The sequence below is a fragment of the Dendropsophus ebraccatus genome, chromosome 12 (genome assembly GCF_027789765.1).
Source record: "Dendropsophus ebraccatus isolate aDenEbr1 chromosome 12, aDenEbr1.pat, whole genome shotgun sequence".
NCBI lineage: Eukaryota > Metazoa > Chordata > Amphibia > Anura > Hylidae > Dendropsophus > Dendropsophus ebraccatus.
In genome coordinates, this window is record NC_091465.1 from 86444030 (window position 1) to 86469174 (window position 25145).

A 25145-nucleotide genomic window follows, 5' to 3' on the forward strand; every position below is an offset into this window, starting at 1 on the left:
TCATTTATACCCGTCAGGCAGAGCACAGTGTATGAGGGCATGCTGGGAGTTGTAGTCTACCGGGCGGCTTCCTGCCTCTTCACTCTCTTGATGATCTCAGAGGAACGACGCAAATCACGTGTCGGGAATCAAAACAACTCCATATCCCCGCCCCCTAGAACCGCCCACCCTCTGGCCGGCTAAAGAAATGTATTGCTTAATTAGCATAACCACGCCCTTCTGGGAATACTGGCTCAGCACCGCACAGCCCCCTTTGGTAGTGACGTCACTTCCTCTCTGTCACATGACGGCTCCGGAGGTCGGGAGCCGGGCGGTTGGGGCGGATGGATCCGCGGGAGGTGAAGGACCGGATCCTGGAGAACATCAACCTGTCCGTGAAGAAGGTAAAGAGCGCCCCATACACACTGTGCGTTATATGTACACCTGCAGGCTGTGCGTTATACACAGTGTCCCCCCCTATAGGCTGTACATTATACACAGTGTCCCCCCCCCCCTATAGGCTGTACATTATACACAGTGTCCCCCCCTATAGGCTGTACATTATACACAGTGTCCCCCCTATAGGCTGTACATTATACACAGTGTCCCCCCCCCCCCTATAGGCTGTACATTATACACAGTGTCCCCCCCTATAGGCTGTACATTATACACAGTGTCCCTGTCCCCCCCTATAGGCTGTACATTATACACAGTGTCCCCCCCCCCCTATAGGCTGTACATTATACACAGTGTCCCCCCCCCCTATAGGCTGTACATTATACACAGTGTCCCCCCTATAGGCTGTACATTATACACAGTGTCCCCCCCCTATAGGCTGTACATTATACACAGTGTCCCCCCCCTATAGGCTGTACATTATACACAGTGTCCCCCCCTATAGGCTGTACATTATACACAGTGTCCCCCACCCTATAGGCTGTACATTATACACAGTGTCCCCCCCCTATAGGCTGTACATTATACACAGTGTGTCCCCCCCTATAGGCTGTACATTATACACAGTGTCCCCCCCTATAGGCTGTACATTATACACAGTGTCCCCCCCTATAGGCTGTACATTATACACAGTGTCCCCCCCCCTATAGGCTGTACATTATACACAGTGTCCCCCCCCCTATAGGCTGTACATTATACACAGTGTCCCCCCCCTATAGGCTGTACATTATACACAGTGTCCCCCCCCTATAGGCTGTACATTATACACAGTGTCCCCCCCCCTATAGGCTGTACATTATACACAGTGTCCCCCCCCTATAGGCTGTACATTATACACAGTGCCCCCCCTATAGACTGTACATTATACACAGTGTCCCCCCCCCTATAGGCTGTACATTATACACAGTGTCCCCCCCCCTATAGGCTGTACATTATACACAGTGTCCCCCCCCCCCTATAGGCTGTACATTATACACAGTGTCCCCCCCCCTATAGGCTGTACATTATACACAGTGTCCCCCCCCCTATAGGCTGTACATTATACACAGTGTCCCCCCCCTATAGGCTGTACATTATACACAGTGTCCCCCCCCCCCTATAGGCTGTACATTATACACAGTGTCCCCCCCTATAGGCTGTACATTATACACAGTGTCCCCCCCTATAGGCTGTACATTATACACAGTGTCCCCCCCTATAGGCTGTACATTATACACAGTGTCCCCCCCTATAGGCTGTACATTATACACAGTGCCCCCCCCTATAGGCTGTACATTATACACAGTGTCCCCCCTATAGGCTGTACATTATACACAGTGTCCCCCCCTATAGGCTGTACATTATACACAGTGTCCCCCCCTATAGGCTGTACATTATACACAGTGTCCCCCCCTATAGGCTGTACATTATACACAGTGTCCCCCCCTATAGGCTGTACATTATACACAGTGTCCCCCCCTATAGGCTGTACATTATACACAGTGCCCCCCCCTATAGGCTGTACATTATACACAGTGTCCCCCCCTATAGGCTGTACATTATACACAGTGTCCCCCCCCCCTATAGGCTGTACATTATACACAGTGTCCCCCCCCCTAGGCTGTACATTATACACAGTGTCCCCCCCTATAGGCTGTACATTATACACAGTGTCCCCCCCCCCTAGGCTGTACATTATACACAGTGTCCCCCCCTATAGGCTGTACATTATACACAGTGTCCCCCCCCCCGATAGGCTGTACATTATACACAGTGTCCCCCCCCTATAGGCTGTACATTATACACAGTGTCCCCCCCCCCCTATAGGCTGTACATTATACACAGTGTCCCCCCTATAGGCTGTACATTATACACAGTGTCCCCCCCCCCCTATAGGCTGTACATTATACACAGTGTCCCCCCCCCCTATAGGCTGTACATTATACACAGTGTCCCCCCCCCCCCCTATAGGCTGTACATTATACACAGTGTCCCCCCCCCCCCTATAGGCTGTACATTATACACAGTGCCCCCCCCCCCTATAGGCTGTACATTATACACAGTGTCCCCCCCCCCCCTATAGGCTGTACACTATACACAGTGTCCCCCCCTATAGGCTGTACATTATACACAGTGTCCCCCCCCCCCCCCCCCCCCTATAGGCTGTGGCTCTGAGCTTTGCCCCTTACGTTATCTTTTCGCTCCGTTGTTTGCCCAGAGATGGACCCTCAGATAAGCCGGGCAGCAGCAGACGCCGGGCCCTCCCCTGGATGGAGTGGTCAGTGGGGGCTCGGACCATCAGGTCACATGTCCTGTGTTTGCTGTAAGATTAGACCCTGTGACCTGTAGTGACCCCTGTGGCCGATGTGCCAGCTGGGTGGTCAGAGGTGCCAGCATGGTGGCTGCAAATAACCCGCCCAGGATTGATGGCTGTTCTCTCCTCTTGAGAAGTGTCGGGTCACGTGACCTCCTGCCAACAGGCCTGATTATGGGGGATGCTGGGACTTGTAGTACCACAGTAGGCTGAAGAAGGGCGACATCACAGCGCATCAGTCACTACAGGACAGGACGGGTGACGGCGCCTTGTTGTGTCCTCCAATAAACGCTCCCATCCCCCCCGCTGTCTCCTGTCAGTGCTGGGCGAGGGGCATGCTGACACTTGTAGTCCCAGCTGTCTGAAATGTCACATGACCGGTTTGTGATTCCAGAACGACTGCCTGTGCATGTAAAGAATCCCGACCGTCCGGAAATACAGATCAGTGAGCGGCGTCCTGAGTGCGGCTCCTGTTATAAGCTTCAGGACACCCGCCGTGTCTGTGCTCGGTGCCGGCCCTTTAAGTGTCAGCTCTGCAGGCTGCGTCTCGTGATCGCCCGCGCTCTGACATCCTGGGGACTCAAGTTCCCTTTTTTGGGATGTGAATGTGTCTTATATAACTGTATAATGTATGTATATCAGTCCAGAGAGGGGCGGTGCAGCACAGAGGATTTCAGGAGCACTGCTGGACACTAACAGGCGTTCCTCTCCCTCCTCAGTTACAGAGTTACTTCGCTGCATGTGAGGATGAGACCCCCGCAATCCGCAACCACGACCGGGTCCTGCAGAGACTGTGCGAGCACCTGGACCATGCTCTGCTCTACGGGTGAGTGACCCCGATCATGTGATGTGTGTGTGACGCCGGTCATGTGATGTGTGTGTGTGACCCCGGTCATGTGATGTGTGTGTGACCCTGCTCCTGTCTCATTGCTCCGGCCCCTGGATGTCATGTGATGTGTGTGACCCCGGTCATGTGATGTGTGTGTGAACCCGCTTCTGTCTCATTGCTCCGGCCCCCTGGGGTCATGTGATGTGTGTGACCCCACCCCTACCTTATGGCTCCGGCCCCCTGAGGTCATGTGATCCCGTTCCTCTCTATGGCTGCAGGTTGCAGGACATCTCCTCCGGTTACTGGGTTCTCGTCGTCCACTTTACCCGCAGAGAAGCCGTGAAGCAGATTGAAGAACAAGAACATGTGGCGACGCTGCTGGGCCGCAGTGAGTACTGATCTCTATCCGTCCTCCATGATCCCCGGCAGATGTATAACCTCTGCTGCCTCCCGCAGGTCGCGCCTGGCTGTATCTGGCCCTCAATGAGAACTCCCTGGAGAGTTACCTGAGGTTATTCCAGGAGAACCAAAGTCTTCTTCAGAAATACTACTACAAGTAAGTCCTGCGGCCAAGAGTCCCCCCCCAGCCCCCCCCCCCCAAACTACCTCCCCCCCCCCCAAACTACCTCCCCCCCTTGCACTCCCTCTCCCTGCACTCTCTCCCCCCGTCCCTGCCTGCACTCTCCCCCCCCGTCCCTGCCTGCACTCTCTCCCCCCCCGTCCCTGCCTGCACTCTCTCCCCCCGTCCCTGCCTGCACTCTCTCCCCCCGTCCCTGCCTGCACTCTCTCCCCCCCGTCCCTGCCTGCACTCTCTCCCCCCCGTCCCTGCCTGCACTCTCTCCCCCCGTCCCTGCCTGCACTCTCTCCCCCCGTCCCTGCCTGCACTCTCTCCCCCCGTCCCTGCCTGCACTCTCTCCCCCCGTCCCTGCCTGCACTCTCTCCCCCCGTCCCTGCCTGCACTCTCTCCCCCCGTCCCTGCCTGCACTCTCTCCCCCCGTCCCTGCCTGCACTCTCTCCCCCCGTCCCTGCCTGCACTCTCTCCCCCCCCTCCCTGCCTGCACTCTCTCCCCCCCCCTCCCTGCCTGCACTCTCTCCCCCCCCTCCCTGCCTGCACTCTCTCCCCCCCCTCCCTGCCTGCACTCTCTCCCCCCCCTCCCTGCCTGCACTCTCTCCCCCCCCCCTGCCTGCACTCTCTCCCCCCCCTCCCTGCCTGCACTCTCTCCCCCCCTCCCTGCCTGCACTCTCTCCCCCCCTCCCTGCCTGCACTCTCTCCCCCCCCTCCCTGCCTGCACTCTCTCCCCCCCCTCCCTGCCTGCACTCACTCTCCCCCCCCCTCCCTGCCTGCACTCACTCTCTCCCCCCCTCCCTGCCTGCACTCACTCTCTCCCCCCCTCCCTGCCTGCACTCACTCTCTCCCCCCCCCTCCCTGCCTGCACTCACTCTCTCCCCCCCCTCCCTGCCTGCACTCACTCTCTCCCCCCCCTCCCTGCCTGCACTCACTCTCTCCCCCCCTCCCTGCCTGCACTCACTCTCTTCCCCCCCTCCCTGCCTGCACTCACTCTCTTCCCCCCCTCCCTGCCTGCACTCACTCTCTTCCCCCCCTCCCTGCCTGCACTCACTCTCTTCCCCCCCTCCCTGCCTGCACTCCCTTCTTCCCCCCCCCCCTCCCTGCCTGCACTCCCTTCTCCCCCCCCCCCTCCCTGCCTGCACTCCCTTCTTCCCCCCCCCCCCCCTGCCTGCACTCCCTTCTTCCCCCCCCCCCCTGCCTGCACTCCCTTCTTCCCCCCCCCTCCCTGCCTGCACTCCCTTCTTCCCCCCCCCCCTCCCTGCCTGCACTCACTTCTTCCCCCCCCCCTCCCTGCCTGCACTCACTCTCTTCCCCCCCTCCCTGCCTGCACTCACTCTCTTCCCCCCCTCCCTGCCTGCACTCCCTTCTTCCCCCCCTCCCTGCCTGCACTCCCTCCTCCCCCCCTCCCTGCCTGCACTCACTCTCTCCCCCCCTCCCTGCCTGCACTCCCTCCTCCCCCCCTCCCTGCCTGCACTCACTCTCTCCCCCCCTCCCTGCCTGCACTCACTCTCTCCCCCCCTCCCTGCCTGCACTCCCTCCTCCCCCCCTCCCTGCCTGCACTCACTCTCTCCCCCCCTCCTTGCACTCCTCCCCTGTCCCCACACTCCTCCCCATATTTACTGCAGCACCCTTTTCTCCCCTCCTCCATCAGCTACAGCACCCCATACTATATACAGTACTGTGCTCTGTTCCAGGAACGCTCTGGTCTGCAGCCATGATCATCTCGCCCTCTTCCTCACCCTCGTGTCCGGTCTGGAGTTCATCAGATTTGATCTGGAGCTGGTGAGTAGTGGAGACCACAGGGCTAAGTGCCTCTACCTCCTAGTATTCATATCATACATAGCGGGTCAGCTGGATCCACAGAATAGTGAGTGCAGCTCTGGAGTATAATATAGGATGTAACTCAGGATCAGTAATGTATGTACACAGTGACCTCACCAGCAGAATAGTGAGTGCAGCTCTGGAGTGTAATACAGGAGGTAACTCAGGATCAGTAATGTAATGTATGTACACAGTGACCCCACCAGCAGAATAGTGAGTGCAGCTCTGGAGTATAAAACAGGATCAGTAATGTAATGTATGTACACCGTGACCTCACCAGCAGAATAGTGAGTGCAGCTCTGGAGTATAAAACAGGATCAGTAATGTAAATTATGTACACAGTGACCTCATCAGGGGGGCTGATATTACCGCTCAGCGTCTGGGCTTTAGTTCCTGTCACAGACATGTTGCCCTCCTCCACTGAATGCTGTTTCTCCTGATCTGCAGGACGCTCCTTACCTGGACCTGGCCCCTTACATGCCGGAGTACTACAAGCCCCAGTATTTGCTTGACTTTGAGGATCGGCTTCCCAGCAATGTCCGTGGTTCTGACAGTCTGTCTCTTAATTCCTTCAACTCAATTAACTCCACCAACCTGGAGTGGGACGACAGTGCTATAGCGCCATCCAGTGAAGGTAGGAGCCCCGCTGGGGTGTAATGCGGTGACACTAGGGGTGCAGGATTACACACATACTAAACATGGAGCTGCGCTGACTCCTGGTCCTTCTGCGCTGGTTTCTAATCCGCTCTTTTGTCCCTGGTCTCTGTAGATTATGATTTTGGAGACGCTTACCCTGCGGTGCCGTCCGTCCCCAGCACAGACTGGGAAGGTGGGGACCAGCTGTCTCTCTGCATCCTCATGGCTTTTTAGTTCCCACCTTTCTTTCAATCTTCTGCTGTTGCCTTTGTTGTTCTTCTTTTCCTTCTTTTCTTTTCCTTCTCTATATCCCTTATTGGTTCTTCTCCTCCATGTTATTGTATATTGTTTCCTCATTCGCTGCCTTCCCTTCTCTCCTTCCCACATTAGCTTCTCCCCTTTCTTTCTTTAGTTTTCTTTTTCTTCTTTTTCGTCTTCATATTCTCATGTTGTGTCCTCCTCCTTGTGTTGTCTTCTCACATTGGCTTCACTTGCCTCTCGTCTTTTCCCCTCCTAGTTGCACTGCCTTCCCATCTTCTTACATTAGCTTTTCCTCCTTGTCTTGTCTTCTCTTCTTCTCTTCCTCCTTGTCTTGTCATCTCTTCTTCGCTTCCTCCTTGTCTTGTCATCTCTTCTTCTCTTCATCCTTGTCTTTTTCTTCTCCTTCCTCTCTTGTGTTGTCTTCTCCTCATTCTTGTTGTCTCCTCCTCCTTGTGTTGCCTTCTCATTTTTGTTGTCCTCTCTCCTTCCCTATCCTCTCTTGTGTTGTCTTCTCTTCTCCACCTCATTGTGTTGTCTTCTCCTCTCCATCCTCTCTTGTGTTGTCCTCTCTACTTCTTCTCATTCTCCTCCTTCTTTTGTCTTCTTCTCCATCCTCTCTTGTGTTGATCCATCCTCTTTGCATTCTCTTCTCCTCCTGCTAATTTTGTATTCTGTTCTTCTTCTTCTCCTTGTCTTGTCTTCTCCTCTTCTTCTCCTCTTCTCATCCTTGTGTTCTCCTCTTCTCCTCATTCTTGTTGTCCTCTCTTCTTCTCCATCCTCTCTTGTTTTGTCTTCTCTTCTCCTCTTCCTCCTCTTTGTACTGTCTTTTCATCATTCTTGTTGTCCTCTCTTCTTCTCCATCCTTTCTTGTGTTGTCTTCTCATCCTCCTCCTTGTTTTGTCTCCTCTCTTGTGTTGTCGTCTTCTCCTCCTCCATCCTCTCTTGTGTTGTCCCATCCTCTTTGCATTGTCTTCTCATCTTCCTCCTCCTCATATTGTCTTCTCTTCCACCATCTACCTCTAATCGCCATGTCTCCGCGCTGCTGAGTGTTGATACTAACGCACCCTGTTCTATCACACTAGTGGTCCCTGTAGATGGCTCTGGTGCTTGGTAGTGACTCAGAATCCACAGACAAAAGAGAGGAACTAAATTCTGTATAATAAGAGTTTCCTCAGTATTGGTATGGGAGCCGCTGGAAATGGAGCACAGCGCTACACGCTGGAGGATATAATCCATAATAATCTGGGGAATATAAATCCTCACATACAGAAACCGTGCAGGATGCCGAACTCCTATGTACTGATCAGAAGTATAGAGACGCTTGGGGGTCCTGCGTGATCTTATCGCATATGGAAACCATGTAGTGCTATAGGTGTTATGTGCACTGGAGCTCTGTGTCCCCTGTGTTCTCTATGGTTCTGATCTCTGCACTGGAGCTCTGTGTCCCCTGTGTTCTCTATGGTTCTGATCTCTGCACTGGAGCTCTGTGTCCCCTGTGTTCTCTATGGTTCTGATCTCTGCACTGGAGCTCGGTGTCCCCTTTGTTCTCTATACGTTTGGTCTCTGCACTGGAGCTCTGTGTCCCCTGAGTTCTCTATACGTCTGGTCTCTGCACTGGAGCTCTGTGTCCCCTGTGTTCTTTGTACTTCTGATCTCTGCACTGGAGCTCTGTGTCCCCTTTGTTCTCTATGGTTCTGGTCTCTGCACTGGAGCTCTGTGTCCCCTGTGTTCTCTATGGTTCTGATCTCTGCACTGGAGCTCTGTGTCCCCTGTGTTCTCTATACGTCTGATCTCTGCACTGGAGCTCTGTGTCCCCTGTGTTCTCTATGGTTCTGATCTCTGCACTGGAGCTCTGTGTCCCCTGTGTTCTCTATGGTTCTGATCTCTGCACTGGAGCTCTGTGTCCCCTTTGTTCTCTATGGTTCTGATCTCTGCACTGGAGCTCTGTGTCCCCTTTGTTCTCTATGGTTCTGGTCTCTGCACTGGAGCTCTGTGTCCCCTGTGTTCTCTATGGTTCTGATCTCTGCACTGGAGCTCTGTGTCCCCTGTGTTCTCTATACGTCTGATCTCTGCACTGGAGCTCTGTGTCCCCTGTGTTCTCTATGGTTCTGATCTCTGCACTGGAGCTCTGTGTCCCCTGTGTTCTCTATACGTCTGATCTCTGCACTGGAGCTCTGTGTCCCCTTTGTTCTCTATGGTTCTGATCTCTGCACTGGAGCTCTGTGTCCCCTGTGTTCTCTATGGTTCTGGTCTCTGCACTGGAGCTCTGTGTCCCCTGTGTTCTCTATGGTTCTGATCTCTGCACTGGAGCTCTGTGTCCCCTGTGTTCTCTATACGTCTGATCTCTGCACTGGAGCTCTGTGTCCCCTGTGTTCTCTATACGTCTGATCTCTGCACTGGAGCTCTGTGTCCCCTGTGTTCTCTATGGTTCTGATCTCTGCACTGGAGCTCTGTGTCCCCTTTGTTCCCTATGGTTCTGATCTCTGCACTGGAGCTCTGTGTCCCCTGTGTTCTCTATGGTTCTGATCTCTGCACTGGAGCTCTGTGTCCCCTGTGTTCTCTATGGTTCTGATCTCTGCACTGGAGCTCTCTGTCCCGCATGGCTTTACTTGCATGCTCCCTCCTTATTGCAGAGATTATTAGGGGATTGTGTTCCTAAATCTTTAGTTTGTGCGTAAGAATTTCTATTAGCCGGATTATTTCTGGACCCCCCCCCCCCCCCCCCAGCCACATGTGCTTCTATATACGACAGTATGAGATGTATGAGGGCCTGTATACTACACTGTAAGATGTATGGGGCCTGTATACTTACAGTATGAGATGTATGGGGCCTGTATACATACAGTATGAGATGTATGGGGGCCTGTATACATACAGTATGAGATGTATGGGGGCCTGTATACTTACAGTATGAGATGTATGGGGGCCTGTATACTTACAGTATGAGATGTATGGGGGCCTGTATACTTACAGTATGAGATGTATGGGGGCCTGTACACTTACAGTATGAGATGTATGGGGCCTGTACACTTACAGTATGAGATGTATGGGGGCCTGTATACTTACACTATGAGATGTATGGGGCCTGTATACTACACTGTAAGATGTATGGGGGCCTGTATACTTACAGTATGAGATGTATGGGGGCCTGTACACTTACAGTATGAGATGTATGGGGGCCTGTATACATACAGTATGAGATGTATGGGGGCCTGTATACATACAGTATGAGATGTATGGGGGCCTGTACACTTACAGTATGAGATGTATGGGGGCCTGTATACTTACAGTATGAGATGTATGGGGCCTGTACACTTACAGTATGAGATGTATGGGGGCCTGTATACATACAGTATGAGATGTATGGGGGCCTGTACACTTACAGTATGAGATGTATGGGGGCCTGTATACTTACAGTATGAGATGTATGGGGCCTGTACACTTACAGTATGAGATGTATGGGGGCCTGTATACTTACACTATGAGATGTATGGGGGCCTGTATACTTACAGTATGAGATGTATGGGGGCCTGTATACATACAGTATGAGATGTATGGGGGCCTGTATACATACAGTATGAGATGTATGGGGGCCTGTATACTTACAGTATGAGATGTATGGGGGCCTGTATACTTACAGTATGAGATGTATGGGGGCCTGTATACTTACAGTATGAGATGTATGGGGGCCTGTATACTTACACTATGAGATGTATGGGGGCCTGTATACTTACACTATGAGATGTATGGGGGCCTGTATACTTACAGTATGAGATGTATGGGGGCCTGTATACTTACAGTATGAGATGTATGGGGGCCTGTATACTTACAGTATGAGATGTATGGGGCCTGTACACTTACAGTATGAGATGTATGGGGGCCTGTATACATACAGTATGAGATGTATGGGGGCCTGTACACTTACAGTATGAGATGTATGGGGGCCTGTATACTTACAGTATGAGATGTATGGGGCCTGTACACTTACAGTATGAGATGTATGGGGGCCTGTATACTTACACTATGAGATGTATGGGGGCCTGTATACTTACAGTATGAGATGTATGGGGGCCTGTATACATACAGTATGAGATGTATGGGGGCCTGTATACATACAGTATGAGATGTATGGGGGCCTGTATACTTACAGTATGAGATGTATGGGGGCCTGTATACTTACAGTATGAGATGTATGGGGGCCTGTATACTTACAGTATGAGATGTATGGGGGCCTGTACACTTACACTATGAGATGTATGGGGGCCTGTATACTTACAGTATGAGATGTATGGGGGCCTGTATACTTACAGTATGAGATGTATGGGGCCTCCCAACTTTCCATCATTGATAGATTTTTGCACCTTTGGTTCTTGAAAGGACAAGCCAGAGCAGCTGTGGCTTACCCGCGCCCCTCCCCCCATAAGGGACACATGAATGTTCGGCAATGCCAGGCTGTGTTTGGGGAGGTCGGGAGAGAACTGTTAGCTGACAATCCTTAAAGGAGAACTCCGGGCAAAATCAATTTTTTATGTTCTTACATAAGCAAAGTTAGACAAACTACTAATGTACAGTAATTATGGGAAATGCACATATACTTCTCTCTCTATCTATCTATCTATCTATATTTATTTATTTATTTATTTATTTATTTAATAGATCAGGCAGGGTTCAATTTCTCTAAAAAAAAAAAAAAAAAAAAGTGACATCACAACCTGGGTGTATGTACCTGATGGGTCCAGGAGGGGGCGCAATAGATGTAGAAGTCTATCTAGTGGAATCATCCCCGTCCCCCCTCTCTGTGCTGCCTGGTGCCCATGCATTTCCTTCCCTCCCTCCCTGTGCTGTCCGATGCCTGTGCGCTCATCTCCCTCCCTCTCTGTGCTGCCCGATGCCTGTGCGCTCATCTCCCTCCCTCCCTCCCTGTGCTGCCCGATGCCTGTGCGCTCATCTCCCTCCCTCCCTCCCTGTGCTGCCCGATGCCTGTGCGCTCATCTCCCTCCCTCCCTCCCTGTGCTGCCCGATGCCTGTGCGCTCATCTCCCTCCCTCCCTCCCTGTGCTGCCCGATGCCTGTGCGATCATCTCCCTCCCTCCCTCCCTGTGCTGCCCGATGCCTGTGCGCTCATCTCCCTCCCTGTGCTGCCCGATGCCTGTGCGCTCATCTCCCTCCCTCCCTCCCTGTGCTGCCCGATGCCTGTGCGCTCATCTCCCTCCCTCCCTCCCTCCCTGTGCTGCCCGATGCCTGTGCGCTCATCTCCCTCCCTCCCTCCCTGTGCTGCCCGATGCCTGTGCGCTCATCTCCCTCCCTCCCTCCCTGTGCTGCCCGATGCCTGTGCGCTCATCTCCCTCCCTCCCTCCCTGTGCTGCCCGATGCCTGTGCGCTCATCTCCCTCCCTGTGCTGCCCGATGCCTGTGCGCTCATCTCCCTCCCTCCCTCCCTGTGCTGCCCGATGCCTGTGCGCTCATCTCCCTCCCTCCCTCCCTGTGCTGCCCGATGCCTGTGCGCTCATCTCCCTCCCTCCCTCCCTGTGCTGCCCGATGCCTGTGTGCTCATCTCCCTCCCTCCCTCCCTGTGCTGCCCGATGCCTGTGCGCTCATCTCCCTCCCTCCCTCCCTGTGCTGCCCGATGCCTGTGCGCTCATCTCCCTCCCTCCCTCCCTGTGCTGCCCGATGCCTGTGCGCTCATCTCCCTCCCTCCCTCCCTGTGCTGCCCGATGCCTGTGCGCTCATCCCCCTCCCTCATCTCCTTATCTGCCGCTCACCCTGCTGCACGGCATTGGGAGGAAGAGAGGGAGATACTTGGGCACCAGGCAGCATGGGGAGGGGGACATGGATGATTCCACTACATAGACTTCTACTACACTTCTACATATAACTCTACATATACTGTGCCCCCTGCTGGGCCCTTTGGGTATATCAACCAGGTCGGGTTTTTAGAGAAATGCCTGATCTACTAAATTGAGGGAAGTAGATATATATATATATATATATATTTCCCATAATTCGTGTTTATTAGGAATTTGCTTATCTAATAACATATATAACATATACAGTGGTGCCTTGGATTACGAGCATAATTCGTTCCGGGACCGCGCTTGTAATCCAAATCCACTCTTAAACCGAAGCAAATTTTCCCATAAGAAATCATAGAAATGCAGACAATTGGTTCCACACCCCCAAAATAATTTATTATTCTGAATAACATGTAAAACAAATGAAACAAACATTCAGAAACAGCAGAATCTGTGATATTATAAATTACTGTACCAGGGCTGTGGAGTCGGTAAGCCGCAACTCTGACTCCTGAATTTTATGAGGACCGACTCCAATTCCTACTTGGACTCCTGCTCCTTGATAAATGGCCGGTCAGATACCAGGGGAGATATCTATCACACTGGCTCAGCAGCTTCTCCCTAATGTCCTACAGGATCCTGGGGCGACTTCTGAGGGAATAAAGGAAACATATAAAGCAGCTTCCCCTGTGTGTGCAGTGGGTGCAGCCAGTCTCCAGCCTCCATGTCCTGAACTACTCAGAACTAGACTAGATGGAGCAGGTGGTCTTTTAGTTTCTAACTAAATATTCCCCATACACACAGAAACACTGCTAACAATGCCAGATCCCTGTAATATAGAGGTCAGCCATAGTGATATACAGGGGGTTACACATAGTGATAAAGTGGGGTCAGCCATAGTGATACAGAGGGGTCACTGTGGGTGTGGGGGCACGCCATAGTACACACACACACACACACACAAACAGCCTGCTGCAGCCATAGTACATACACACACAAACAGCCTGCTGCAGCCATAGAACACTGAAGAAAAACCCCACACTGAGGACAGAGGTTACTGCTACACTACTTATGTCTTCTCCTCCTCCTCCTCTATATTACACAGGATATCTTCATATTACACTGCTGCTCATATACAGTAATCCAGCACAAATCTCCCCCCACACAATGGACTATTCCAGCTCAGAAACAAACTGCCAAATAGTGACCGACAACTTTTCCATGACCCCCCTTATGTAATAGGGCCAGTGTCCTATTACTGATATATTCCCCGACCACCCTTATGTAATAGGGCCAGTGTCCTATTACTGATATATCACCCGACCACCCTTATGTAATAGGGCCAGTGTCCTATTACTGATATATTCCCCGACCACCCTTATGTAATAGGGCCAGTGTCCTATTACTGATATATTCCCCGACCACCCTTATGTAATAGGGTCAGTGCTGTATTACTGATATATTCCCCGACCACCCTCATCTTATAGGGCCAGTGTCCTATTACTGATATATTCCCCGACCACCCTTATGTAATAGGGCCAGTGTCCTATTACTGATATATTCCCTGACCACCCTTATGTAATAGGGTCAGTGCTGTATTACTGATATATTCCCCGACCACCCTTATGTAATAGGGCCAGTGTCCTATTACTGATATATTCCCCGACCACCCTTATGTAATAGGGCCAGTGTCCTATTACTGATATATTCCCCGACCACCCTTATGTAATAGGGCCAGTGTCCTATTACTGATATTTTCCCGACCACCCTTATGTAATAGGGCCAGTGTCCTATTACTGATATATTCCCCGACCACCCTTATGTAATAGGGCCAGTGTCCTATTACTGATATATTCCTCGACCACCCTTATGTAATAGGGCCAGTGTCCTATTACTGATATATTCCCCGACCACCCTTATGTAATAGGGCCAGTGTCCTATTACTGATATATTCCCCGACCACCCTTATCTAATAGGGCCAGTGTCCTATTACTGATATATTCCCCGACCACCCTTATGTAATAGGCCCAGTGTCCTATTACTGATATATTCCCCGACCACCCTTATGTAATAGGGCCAGTGTCCTATTACTGATATATTCCCCGACCACCCTTATGTAATAGGGCCAGTGTCCTATTACTGATATATCCCCCGACCACCCTTGTGTAATAGGGCCAGTGTCCTATTACTGATATATTCCCCGACCACCCTTATGTAATAGGGCCAGTGTCCTATTACTGATATATTCCCTGATATATTCCTCGACCACCCTTATGTAATAGGGCCAGTGTCCTATTACTGATATATTCCCCGACCACCCTTATGTAATAGGGCCAGTGTCCTATTACTGATATATTCCCCGACCACCCTTATGTAATAGGGCCAGTGTCCTATTACTGATATATTCCCCGACCACCCTTATGTAATAGGGCCAGTGTCCTATTACTGATATATTCCCCGACCACCCTTATCTAATAGGGCCAGTGTCCTATTACTGATATATTCCCCGACCACCCTTATCTAATAGGGCCAGTGTCCTATTACTGATATATTCCCCGACCACCCTTATCTAATAGGGCCAGTGTCCTATTAGAATGTTACTCATAATATGTATTGATGAGCAAAACTTATAAAATTCATATCAAAACTCAATTCTTAATTGTTCTTGTTTTTTTTAAAGCTGGAATCGGTACATGTTTTCCGACTCCAGCCAATACTAGCTCCGACTCAGACTCCACAGCCCTGTACTGTACAGTAATGGAGAGGAAGGGAAACACAAGGGCTGACAGAGACTGCAGGGAGCATGAAGGAATGAGCAGGACAGATGTGGGCACAGTATAGCAGCGTTCTCTGTCCGGGGAGAGAGGGGTTACAGCTATGGAGAGATTACCTCCACAGTCCTGTCCCCTGATGTAAGCCCCAGCCTGAAGTGGATCTGCTATGATTTTGAAGGTGAGGGAGACTCCCTTGGTCAGAGTACAGGGCTGTAGACCCCGCTATGTAGACCCTGCCCTTCCCCCACTCCCCCTCCCATCCAGTACAGGGAGCTCTTACACCAAGTCACAATTTTGAAAAACTGTGAGCTCTTAAACCAAAACGCTCTTAAACCAAGTTACTCTTACACCAAGGTACCACTGTATAGGCTCCATTATTATATAGAGATCAGCTGGTTATCCGTCCTCACATTGACGGGACAAACCAACTTCTTAATGTTTGGCTCCATATAACAGAGGATTATTAAACTCTGTGGAGCCATTGAGGTGAGAGCATGCTGGGAGTTTTAGTGTCACATCATCTGGCAATGCCCTGATCCCTGACTCTGTGGGTGCAATACTCTGGACTGACTGCGGGGGGCGCTCTTATTGTTTGTGGTGATGCTGATGATGATTTGAGGTGTTTGTTACTAACCAACCAGTTCTGAGTCTTGCAGCTAACGGGATGATCTACTTCTATATATGTCTGTATACTCCTATACATATATATGCCTATATACTCCTGTACACCTGCCCCTTGCATATGTCCAGCGGACACCTGTTCCCACTCATCTCTCTATTAACATTCAATGTCCTTGTGTTTTTGCATTTGCAAATCTGGACTAAACTTTTGTCATGAAGTAACAGGGTTACCTGACAAGACGCGGGGGGGCGGGGCTGTGACAACTTCCTGTTATATAACCCAGGGGTGTTGTCACCAGTCTGTGGAGTGAGGATTGTGGAGATGAGCCCGTTCTCAGCCTCCGTTCGTCCCCAGGAGAGCCGGATGTATATCTGTACACATAGGCATACAGTATATCCTCACATGGGGGGATGGGGGCGATGTGTTTCCCCTCCCCTTTGTCTCCTGGTATTGTGTACAATGACCCCCATCCCTCATGTCTATGAGTGAATAACATTCTCTATGATCTCCCTGCTCCCGTCCCTTTGTTACCTGCCTGTCCCTCACAGACGGAGACCTCCATGATGGCAGCAGCTTCCCCTGCTCTGCGCCATTTGTGCTCAATGGCCCCAAAACACAAGGGAAGAGTTCAGGGCACCGATACAACCCGTTCACACAAGATCTGTCACCTTCTGATGTCACCTCAGGGCCAGGGACGGCGGCCGACACGCCCGACACCAGTGACCCCATCACACAAGACTCAGAGCTTGAAGTCACCTCCTCAGAAACCCCCCTGTCTTATCATGGACCCCTCCAGGCCACGCACCAAGATGTAACCGATGGTCTCTCCACCTCTGAATCCACCCCTGTGCATGGCGCATCCCGGAAGATGGGGGGCAGCACCAACTTTACTACATACACAGAAAGCAACTCCGAGCTGGAAGTAATAAGGTGAGTGATGACAATGGTGATGGGGGCACAGATCCCACCCGGATGTGTCCATCTATAGATGTCCATGGTGCTATAAGGTCTAGGTGGTGAGCAGACAGTGATGATGTCGTCATACTTCGTTAGTGTGGTGACATCATCAGTCGCAGGCATTACTGCGGGATTTCCATACATTTTCATGAGGCTGGATGGCGGTTCTAGGCTCCGCTTTCGGCCTCGGAGAAGGTTCTCTCCCGTTGTTGTGTTCATACTTTATGATCCTTATTCGATTTTACAGGATAGTGAGAAAGAAAAGAGGCGGGAAACGTAAGAAAGCTCGCTCAGAAGATGGCGGCCCCCGGCCTCTCCTCAGCACCTCAGAGCCTGACGACCCTGAGAGCGAACAGAACGCAAGTATCTGCAATGGCGACTCGGAAGAGAAGGCTGGAGAATTGCCCGAGCCCGCTCTTCGCTTGCCCAAGATGCAGGACACGTCCATGGAGCGGGTGGGGCAGCCTCTGAGCGACGTCATCGAAAAGCTCAATGGACAACTGGACTCTCAGAGTTGGGACTCTCCCCCAGAACCCACAGACCATTCCTTTCGGACCCGCTCGCCGGGAGAGACCCCCGGTGACATCCAGAACCAAGACATTAGCCAAGGAGTTCAGGACCCCAGGGACTTCTACTACTTTACCCCAGAGAGTCCAGACACTCCTACAGCAGGTGGTGGCGACAATGACGCTCCAAGCCAGAGCAAACCAGCACATGTTCCTGGTGGCCCTGAGGATGCTGGACAAGAAGAAGACGAAGGAACACGAGGAGACTCACAGATTAAAGAGCTAGAGGATCCCAGCAGCAAGCCCACCCCGACCACCACCGACTCTGGGGGGAATAGTAGTCCAGTGCTTAGCCTGGCCGAGGACTCCGGGGTAGAGGAAGGACAAGGGAGTCCGGCTGAAGCCCCTCACCCCTGCGAGTTCAGGTACAGGATCAGGTCTACAATATACAAAGGGTGTACAGGAGGTATCGGGATATAGAGGAGATTTGCTATTAGTACAGCCAGTCTCCAGCCTCCATGTCCTGAACAACTGAGAACTAGACTAGATGGAGCAGGGGGTCTTTTCTGCTGACATCTTCTATGTTTCTAGCTAATATTCATCACACACAAGGAAACACTGCTAACAATGCAGCTATAGCACACATACACACACAGCCTGCTGCAGCCATAGCACACACATACACACACAGCCTGCTGCAGCCTTAGCATACACACAGCCTGCTGCAGCCGTAGCACACACATACACACAGCCTGCTGCAGCCGTAGCACACACATACACACACAGCCTGCTGCAGCCATAGCACACACATACACACACAGCGTGCTGCAGCCATAGCACACACATACACACACAGCCTGCTGCAGCCATAGCACACACATACACACACAGCCTGCTTCAGCCATAGCACACACATACACACACAGCCTGCTTCAGCCATAGCGCACACATACACACACAGCCTGCTGCAGCCATAGCACACACATACACACACAGCCTGCTTCAGCCATAGCACACACACACAAACACACACACACACACACACACCTGCAGCCATAGAACACTGAAGAAAAACACACAATCTTCTCCCAGAGAGAAAACACCACACCAAGGACAGAGGTTACTGCTACACTACTTATGGCTTCTCCTCCTCTTCCTTCTCCATAGGGAATCTTCACATTATACTGTGGCTCATATACAATCATTCAGTACAGATCCTCCCCCACACAATGGACTCAGCTCAGCAACAAGCTGCCAAATAGTGACCAGATTACTGATATATGGAGGAAACTAAATGTATGGGAGAAAGGGTTTTTCTGGTTGTTATAAATAAATGGTTTAGATTGATAGAACATTTATAAAATCCAGATGAAACCTCAACATTTTAACAGATTTTTTTTTTTTTTAAAGCTGGTACATTTTTTTCCGATTCCACAGCACTGATGTACAGGAGCTGTTTTATTATTACGGGAGGTATTTGGGTATACAGAGATGTGTTATTAGTACAGGGGGTATACGGGAGGTATTTGGGTATACAGAGAGATGTGTTATTAGTAGTTATTAGCACCGGAGGTATCTGGGTATACGGGAGGTATTTGGGTATACAGAGAGATGTGTTATTAGTACAGGGGGTATACGGGAGGTATTTGGGTATACAGAGAGATGTGTTATTAGTACAAGGGGTATACGGGAGGTATTTGGGTATACAGAGAGATGTGTTATTAGTACAAGGGGTATACGGGAGGTATTTGGGTATACAGAGAGATGTGTTATTAGTACAGGAGGTATCTGGGTATACAGGAGGTATTTGGGTATACAGAGAGATGTGTTATTAGTAGTTATTAGTACCGGAGGTATCTGGGTATACGGGAGGTATTTGGGTATACAGAGAGATGTGTTATTAGTACAGGAGGTATCGGGATATACTGTGAAGAAATATCATTAGGACAGGAGGTGTAAAGGTCCTGTGTCGGTTTTCATTATGTTCTGCCTTCTCAGGGTGGATAATAACCTCCTCCTTCTGCTGATGATCCACGTCTTCAGAGAGAACGAGGAGCAGCTCTTTAAGGTGAGGGGTCCTCCAGGGCCGTGCGCGGGAACCTCCAGGGCAGTGGGGGGGGGGCTGTACTCCAGGGCGGGGTATGTGTGGGGTGGGGTCCTCCAAGGCGGTGTGTTAGGGCTTCAGTCTTGTGCAGTATTATATGTTTCCCTTTTTCTGTCCATTTTCTAGATGTTCCGGATGAGCACAGGACACATGGAGGGAGACCTGCAGCTGGTCTATATGCTGCTGACTGACTGTTACATCTACCTGCTAAGGAAAGGTCAGACCCTCACATCCACCCCATGCGTTCCCTCTTCCCCGGGGGGTGTCCCTCCCACGTCTCCTCTTCTCCCGGGGGTCCCTCACATATCTGACTTGTGTCTTGCGTGTCGCTCAGGTGCTGCTGATAAACCGTACATGGTAGAAGAAGCCGTGTCCTACAATGAGCTTGATTACATCTCTGTAAGTTATGAGCTATAGCGTCTTCTCTGTTTGCCCTCAGTCCGGCACTAACAGCTTCTCTCCCTGGTTTCTGGCAGGTCGGCCTCGATCAGCAGGCGGTCACCCTCGTGTGCACTAACAGGCGGCGGCAGTTTCTGGTGGACACCGCAGACCAGTCACTGACCGAGTGAGTCATGTGTGGTGTCACTGACCGAGTGAGTCATGTGTGATGTCACTGACCGAGTGAGTCATGTGTGGTGTCACTGACCGAGTGAGTCATGTGTGGTGTCACTGACCGAGTGAGTCATGTGTGGTGTCCCTGTCAGGCATCCGCGAGACTGTGGTCACATGACATGAGGCAGTGCAGTTACGCCCAGGGCTGTAGTCGTGATGGGGATACGTAGGTAACTTGGGGATAACTTTCCAGTTACAGATTTAGCAAAGTTCATTTTCCCTGCAGGATTTTTATATCTGCGTTGAAGTCGGCCATGATCAATGGGTGCCGGGAGCCGCCATACCCCGGGGTTCTCACCGATGCCACCATGGAGAGACTTGCTCTGGCAAAATTTGTGTCCCAGGAGTCCAAAATTGAGGTAAAAATGATGATCTGCTTGTGACCCTGCACCCTGTCCGCTCTCACCCATCATGGCTGCCGGGGTCCTCTGCACATAACGTTTCATCATTGTAACATGGAAAGTCTTTGGTTCGGGTTTCCACCATATCTGTGCTCGCTGGAAATGGTTTTGCTGTCTTTTAGGCCTCTCAGGTGGTCATGCTTTACTATGGACTTGTGCACTGGGAAGATCCTTCCGATGAGGCGATTCGATCCCCTGCGCCACACTGCTCATCCCGAGACCAGGCGGTGTCCAAGGAAGGCGTCCTCCATTACAAGGCCAGCACGTCCTACCTGGGCAGGGAAACCTGGAAGACCTGTTACGTGGTCCTCAGGTGAGGGTCCTGTGTGCAGTAATGGCGGCCTGTGCTGGGAGGTCTCCATCTTTTGGCTTCGTTGACATGTGAGTGTTCTCTTGCAGTAATGGAATTTTATACCAGTACCCGGAGCGGACGGATGTCATCCCCCTGCTGTCCATCAGTCTAGGGTAAGAGCTGAGGCTGCGCTGCTCTTATATTGTACTTGGTTTGTAAATTGATGGCTAAGTTCCCTGTACCCTGCAGGGGGGAGCAGTGTGGAGGATGCCGGAGGGCCAACACCACAGAGCGGGCACACTCCTTCCAGGTGATCCTCACCGATCAGCCGTCCCTGGAGCTGAGTGCCGACAATGAGGAAGAAATGGCCGACTGGATGTTACACCTGTGCCAAGCCGTATCTAAAGGGGTGAGTCACCTTTATTGTACTGTGGTCACTGTGTACATACATTACTGATCCCATATTATACTCCAGAGCTGCACTCACTATTCTGCTGGTGAGGTCACTGTGTACATACATTACATTACTGCTTGCTGTTATTAGAAGTAGTTTTCTAGTCTCTGTTCCTCAGGTTATTCCTCAGGGCGATGTCCCCTCCCCATGTATTCCCTGCTGTTTGGTCCAGACACAGGATAAAATCATCACTTGCCACCAGGACTGTCAGACAAGCTTCTTCCGGGCTCTCGGGATCAGCGAGTTAACAGATCTGTCGTGTGTGAGCACGGTGGATGGGAAGGAGTACTGTATCCTGGTGAGTACTGAGAATGGGGAGGAGCACTGTATCGTGGGGAGTCTGTGGATGGGGAGGAGCACTGTATGCTGGTGAGTACTGTGGATGGGGAGGAGGACTGTATGCTGGTGAGTACTGTGGATGGGGAGGAGGACTGTATGCTGGTGAGTACTGTGGATGGGGAGGAGCACTGTATCCTGGTGAGTACTGTGGATGGGGAGGAGGACTGTATGCTGGTGAGTACTGTGGATGGGGAGGAGGACTGTATGCTGGTGTGTACTGTGGATGGGGAGGAGCACTGTATGCTGGTGAGTACTGTGGATGGGGAGGAGCACTGTATCCTGGTGAGTACTGTGGATGGGGAGGAGGACTGTATGCTGGTGAGTACTGTGGATGGGGAGGAGGACTGTATGCTGGTGTGTACTGTGGATGGGGAGGAGGACTGTATGCTGGTGAGTACTGTGGATGGGGAGGAGGACTGTATGCTGGTGAGTACTGTGGATGGGGAGGAGGACTGTATGCTGGTGAGTACTGTGGATGGGGAGGAGGACTGTATGCTGGTGAGTACTGTGGATGGGGAGGAGGACTGTATGCTGGTGAGTACTGTGGATGGGGAGGAGGACTGTATGCTGGTGAGTACTGTGGATGGGGAGGAGGATTGTATGCTGGCGAGTACTGTGGATGGGGAGGAGGATTGTATCATGGTGAGTCTGTGGATGGGGAGGAGGATTGTATGCTGGCGAGTACTGTGGATGGGGAGGAGGATTGTATCATGGTGAGTCTGTGGATTCCCATAGCAGTCACCATTGTTGTTGTGTAACACTCCACACACGCTTTGTCCACCACTTCTTTACCATTTCTGATCCCTGTTTGCTGTCAGTGAATTGTTATATACTGCTATATTCCTGTACAAGCCTAATACTTCTCATAGCTTGAGGTCTCGTTTCAGTGTTGCACGCATTGTAACAAACCCTCAGCTGTGAGTTGTTTGCCCAGTGCAGGTTTTCATCCTCTGATTGTGAATGATGTTTCCATTCACTGGCAGTAAGCAGAGATCTTACAGACAGTGTCGGAGCTGGTTGTCACCGCCCTCTTTGTGTCGTGCAGGAGTTCACACAGGAGCGCAGTCACTTCCTGCTGCCCTGGGTCCTGTACTTCAGCTGCCGGTCAGAGCTTGAGCGATTCCTCTCCTCTCTGAGGACAACGTGGAAATCCATCTACCAGGTGAGTGTGAGACAAGTCCTGCATTAGGGGGCTCTGGATGAGCAGAGGTCGGGCTGTGATACTTTCTCTGTGTTTTAGGTGGATCTTCCTCACAAACCGATCCCAGAGTCATCTGTGAAGAAGTGTGAGGACGCCCTGTCTCTGATCCACAGCAGCTGGCAGCGCAGTGACAGCCTGTGCCGCGGCCGCTCCTCCCGGGACCCCTGGTGTTGATGAGGGATGGGACCCTGCATGAAGATTGCTGGCGGTGGTCAGTTGCGTCTGGACATCTCTGGGACTGAACCACTATACATATATCTGTGTATATTTATATATAGGACAATGTATATGTATATATACGCTGCTTCTCCACCCCCAGGACGGCTGCTCGGGGACCCCGGGAGCATTGTTACAGAAGAGGGGGCTCTGTGTCACCCGACGTCTGTGCCAGGGGGTAGCGCCATGCCTGGTACATGTCCTGAGGAAGGAGGTCCTGCTCCGGTCACCTCCATGGTTCCGGGGACACGGGTGGCGTGGTTCTAAGGTTGAATGGTTGTATTATTATTATCTGGGTGTACGGTGCCCTAACACATTGCTGCTTTTAGATTTTAACAATTTTACAAATGTCGTTACTCCTGTGGTAGCTGGGGGGGGGGGGGCAGTGCTCACTCGGGGGGACTCGAGTACAGGACGAGACTGGTGACTCCACATTGTGCCTTCTATCTGTGTGTACAGGGCGAGGCGCCCTTCATGCTCTTCCCTCTACTGTGGCTCATTCATGTCCGATCCTATATTTGCCGCTGCCTGTACGAGAGACCCCACAAGAGCTGTCGTGACCTCACTCAGCGGGGGGGGGGGGCCGTTACAATGCTCAAATCGTAACTCAACACAAACTGGGTCCATTGTAACAAACTCTCAGTAGTGAGAAGTGTCAGACCCGGATACGTTTCTAGCATCTGGATGTAAGCGGTGAATGTTATGTGCGGATGGCAAGCAGAGATCTTACCCGGTCTAATAGATTGGATAGTGATGGAGCTTTATGTACAGGAGGCTGCAGTGGCCCTTAAAGCGTTGCTGCCCCCTGCAGGTGGTGGGTAGGTGCTGCCTGTTCTATACAGTCGGCAGTGTCTACATATAGTGTAATCAGGATGCGGTGGCCACTCTTATGATTCCTATATGTGCATGCATATATATATATATATATATATATATATATATATATATATACACTAAAGCCTTAGTCTGTATTCTGCAACAAATCCGCCATGCTGCATGTCACTGGCCCTCTGACACGACAGTCTGGCCTGGTATCCGGGAAGGGTTGGACTCTGGACAGAAGCGTCTGTCCCCCCCAGTGATGCCATATGAGCTGCTATGATGGCCCTCATATATGTGTAGCAGATTCTGGCTCCTTCTCCCCTCCTCAGCGTTGCGTGCATGGAAGCGCAATTCCTCGCTTGCGTTTTCTTGTCTGCATGCACCCACATCCTCCTCTGCTCCTTTATTTAACCCTTTGCACTGAATGATAGCGGCTCGGACAAGTCAGTGGAGTTTTTACCAATATTTGCACAGGTGGTGGCAGGCTGCGGGGGGCTTATACCCGGGGGGCATCGGCCTTCATCTAGTACACCACTTTACAGATCTTTTATTTACAGGGACGGTTCTAGATCTTGTTGCTTTCCTCCTTTTGCACCTTTAATGACGCAATGGTTGCGCAGTTACGGTTGTTGGTATTTAGTGCCAGCTGCGCCTTCTTGCGATATTAACTTACAGAATGTTCCTGACTCCGGTGCCTTGTTATATGTTGTATTTATTCGGCCTCCTGTGAATGCTATTGGGCTGGCCAGAGGTCGTCTGGTCTGATCCTGACATCTGGCACAGGGTGGTCTGCTAACCTAGTGGTCTGAACTTCTGATCCTAGTTGGTTTTAGGGTACCAGACCGGGGTCTTGGTACGACATGTCCTGATTAGTGTTGAGCGAACTTGCCAAACTAATACGGCAACATTCTCCGAACCCAAATGCTGGCATTTGACCGATGGCTGAAGAAGTTGGATGCTGCCCTAGGGCTTTCTGCAAAACATGGATACAGCTATAAGGAGTCTGCCAACTTCTCCAGTCACCGAAGTCAAATGCTGAGTGTTTGGGTTCAGAAAATGTTGCCGAACTCGACACAAAGTTTAATCTCTGCAAGGAGACATTTAGCTCTGCTTCATCCAGACCTCTTCTAGTATCTACCCTATGTATGTATATAAACACTAAATGTTCACTCACTGGTGGCTAGGTGTAAATAAACTGCTCCGACACTTCTA

The 25145-nt window shown here is 51.4% G+C and overlaps 1 protein-coding gene across 4 annotated transcripts; it reads left to right on the forward strand.

Annotated features, from left to right (window-relative positions):
• The first annotated feature begins 250 nt into the window (after positions 1-250).
• PLEKHM2 (pleckstrin homology and RUN domain containing M2) lies at positions 251-25145 on the forward strand. Of its 4 annotated transcripts, none has more exons than XM_069946537.1 (20): positions 251-383; positions 3448-3554; positions 3836-3945; positions 4014-4113; positions 5820-5907; positions 6394-6580; positions 6716-6775; positions 16578-16959; positions 17234-17917; positions 19491-19560; positions 19723-19813; positions 19931-19995; positions 20073-20161; positions 20435-20567; positions 20732-20922; positions 21009-21074; positions 21151-21310; positions 21474-21653; positions 22740-22856; positions 22935-25145. In XM_069946537.1, exons 1-20 carry the CDS (start codon positions 324-326, stop codon positions 23067-23069), a joined length of 3075 nt encoding a protein of 1024 aa, XP_069802638.1. In that variant the 5' UTR covers positions 251-323; the 3' UTR covers positions 23070-25145. The 4 variants fall into 4 exon arrangements, with proteins under 4 accessions (XP_069802638.1, XP_069802640.1, XP_069802639.1 ...); XM_069946539.1 differs by having other exon boundaries at positions 16716-16959; XM_069946538.1 differs by lacking the exon at positions 6716-6775.

Coding starts and splice junctions, on each gene's coding strand:
- PLEKHM2 (XM_069946537.1), top strand. CDS start 324: ATGGATCCGCGGGAGGTGAAGGACCGGATCCTGGAGAACATCAACCTG. Junction 5,908..6,393: donor TCAGATTTGATCTGGAGCTG/GTGAGTAGTGGA, acceptor CCTGATCTGCAG/GACGCTCCTTACCTGGACCT. Junction 20,162..20,434: donor GCAGACCAGTCACTGACCGA/GTGAGTCATGTG, acceptor TTTTCCCTGCAG/GATTTTTATATCTGCGTTGA.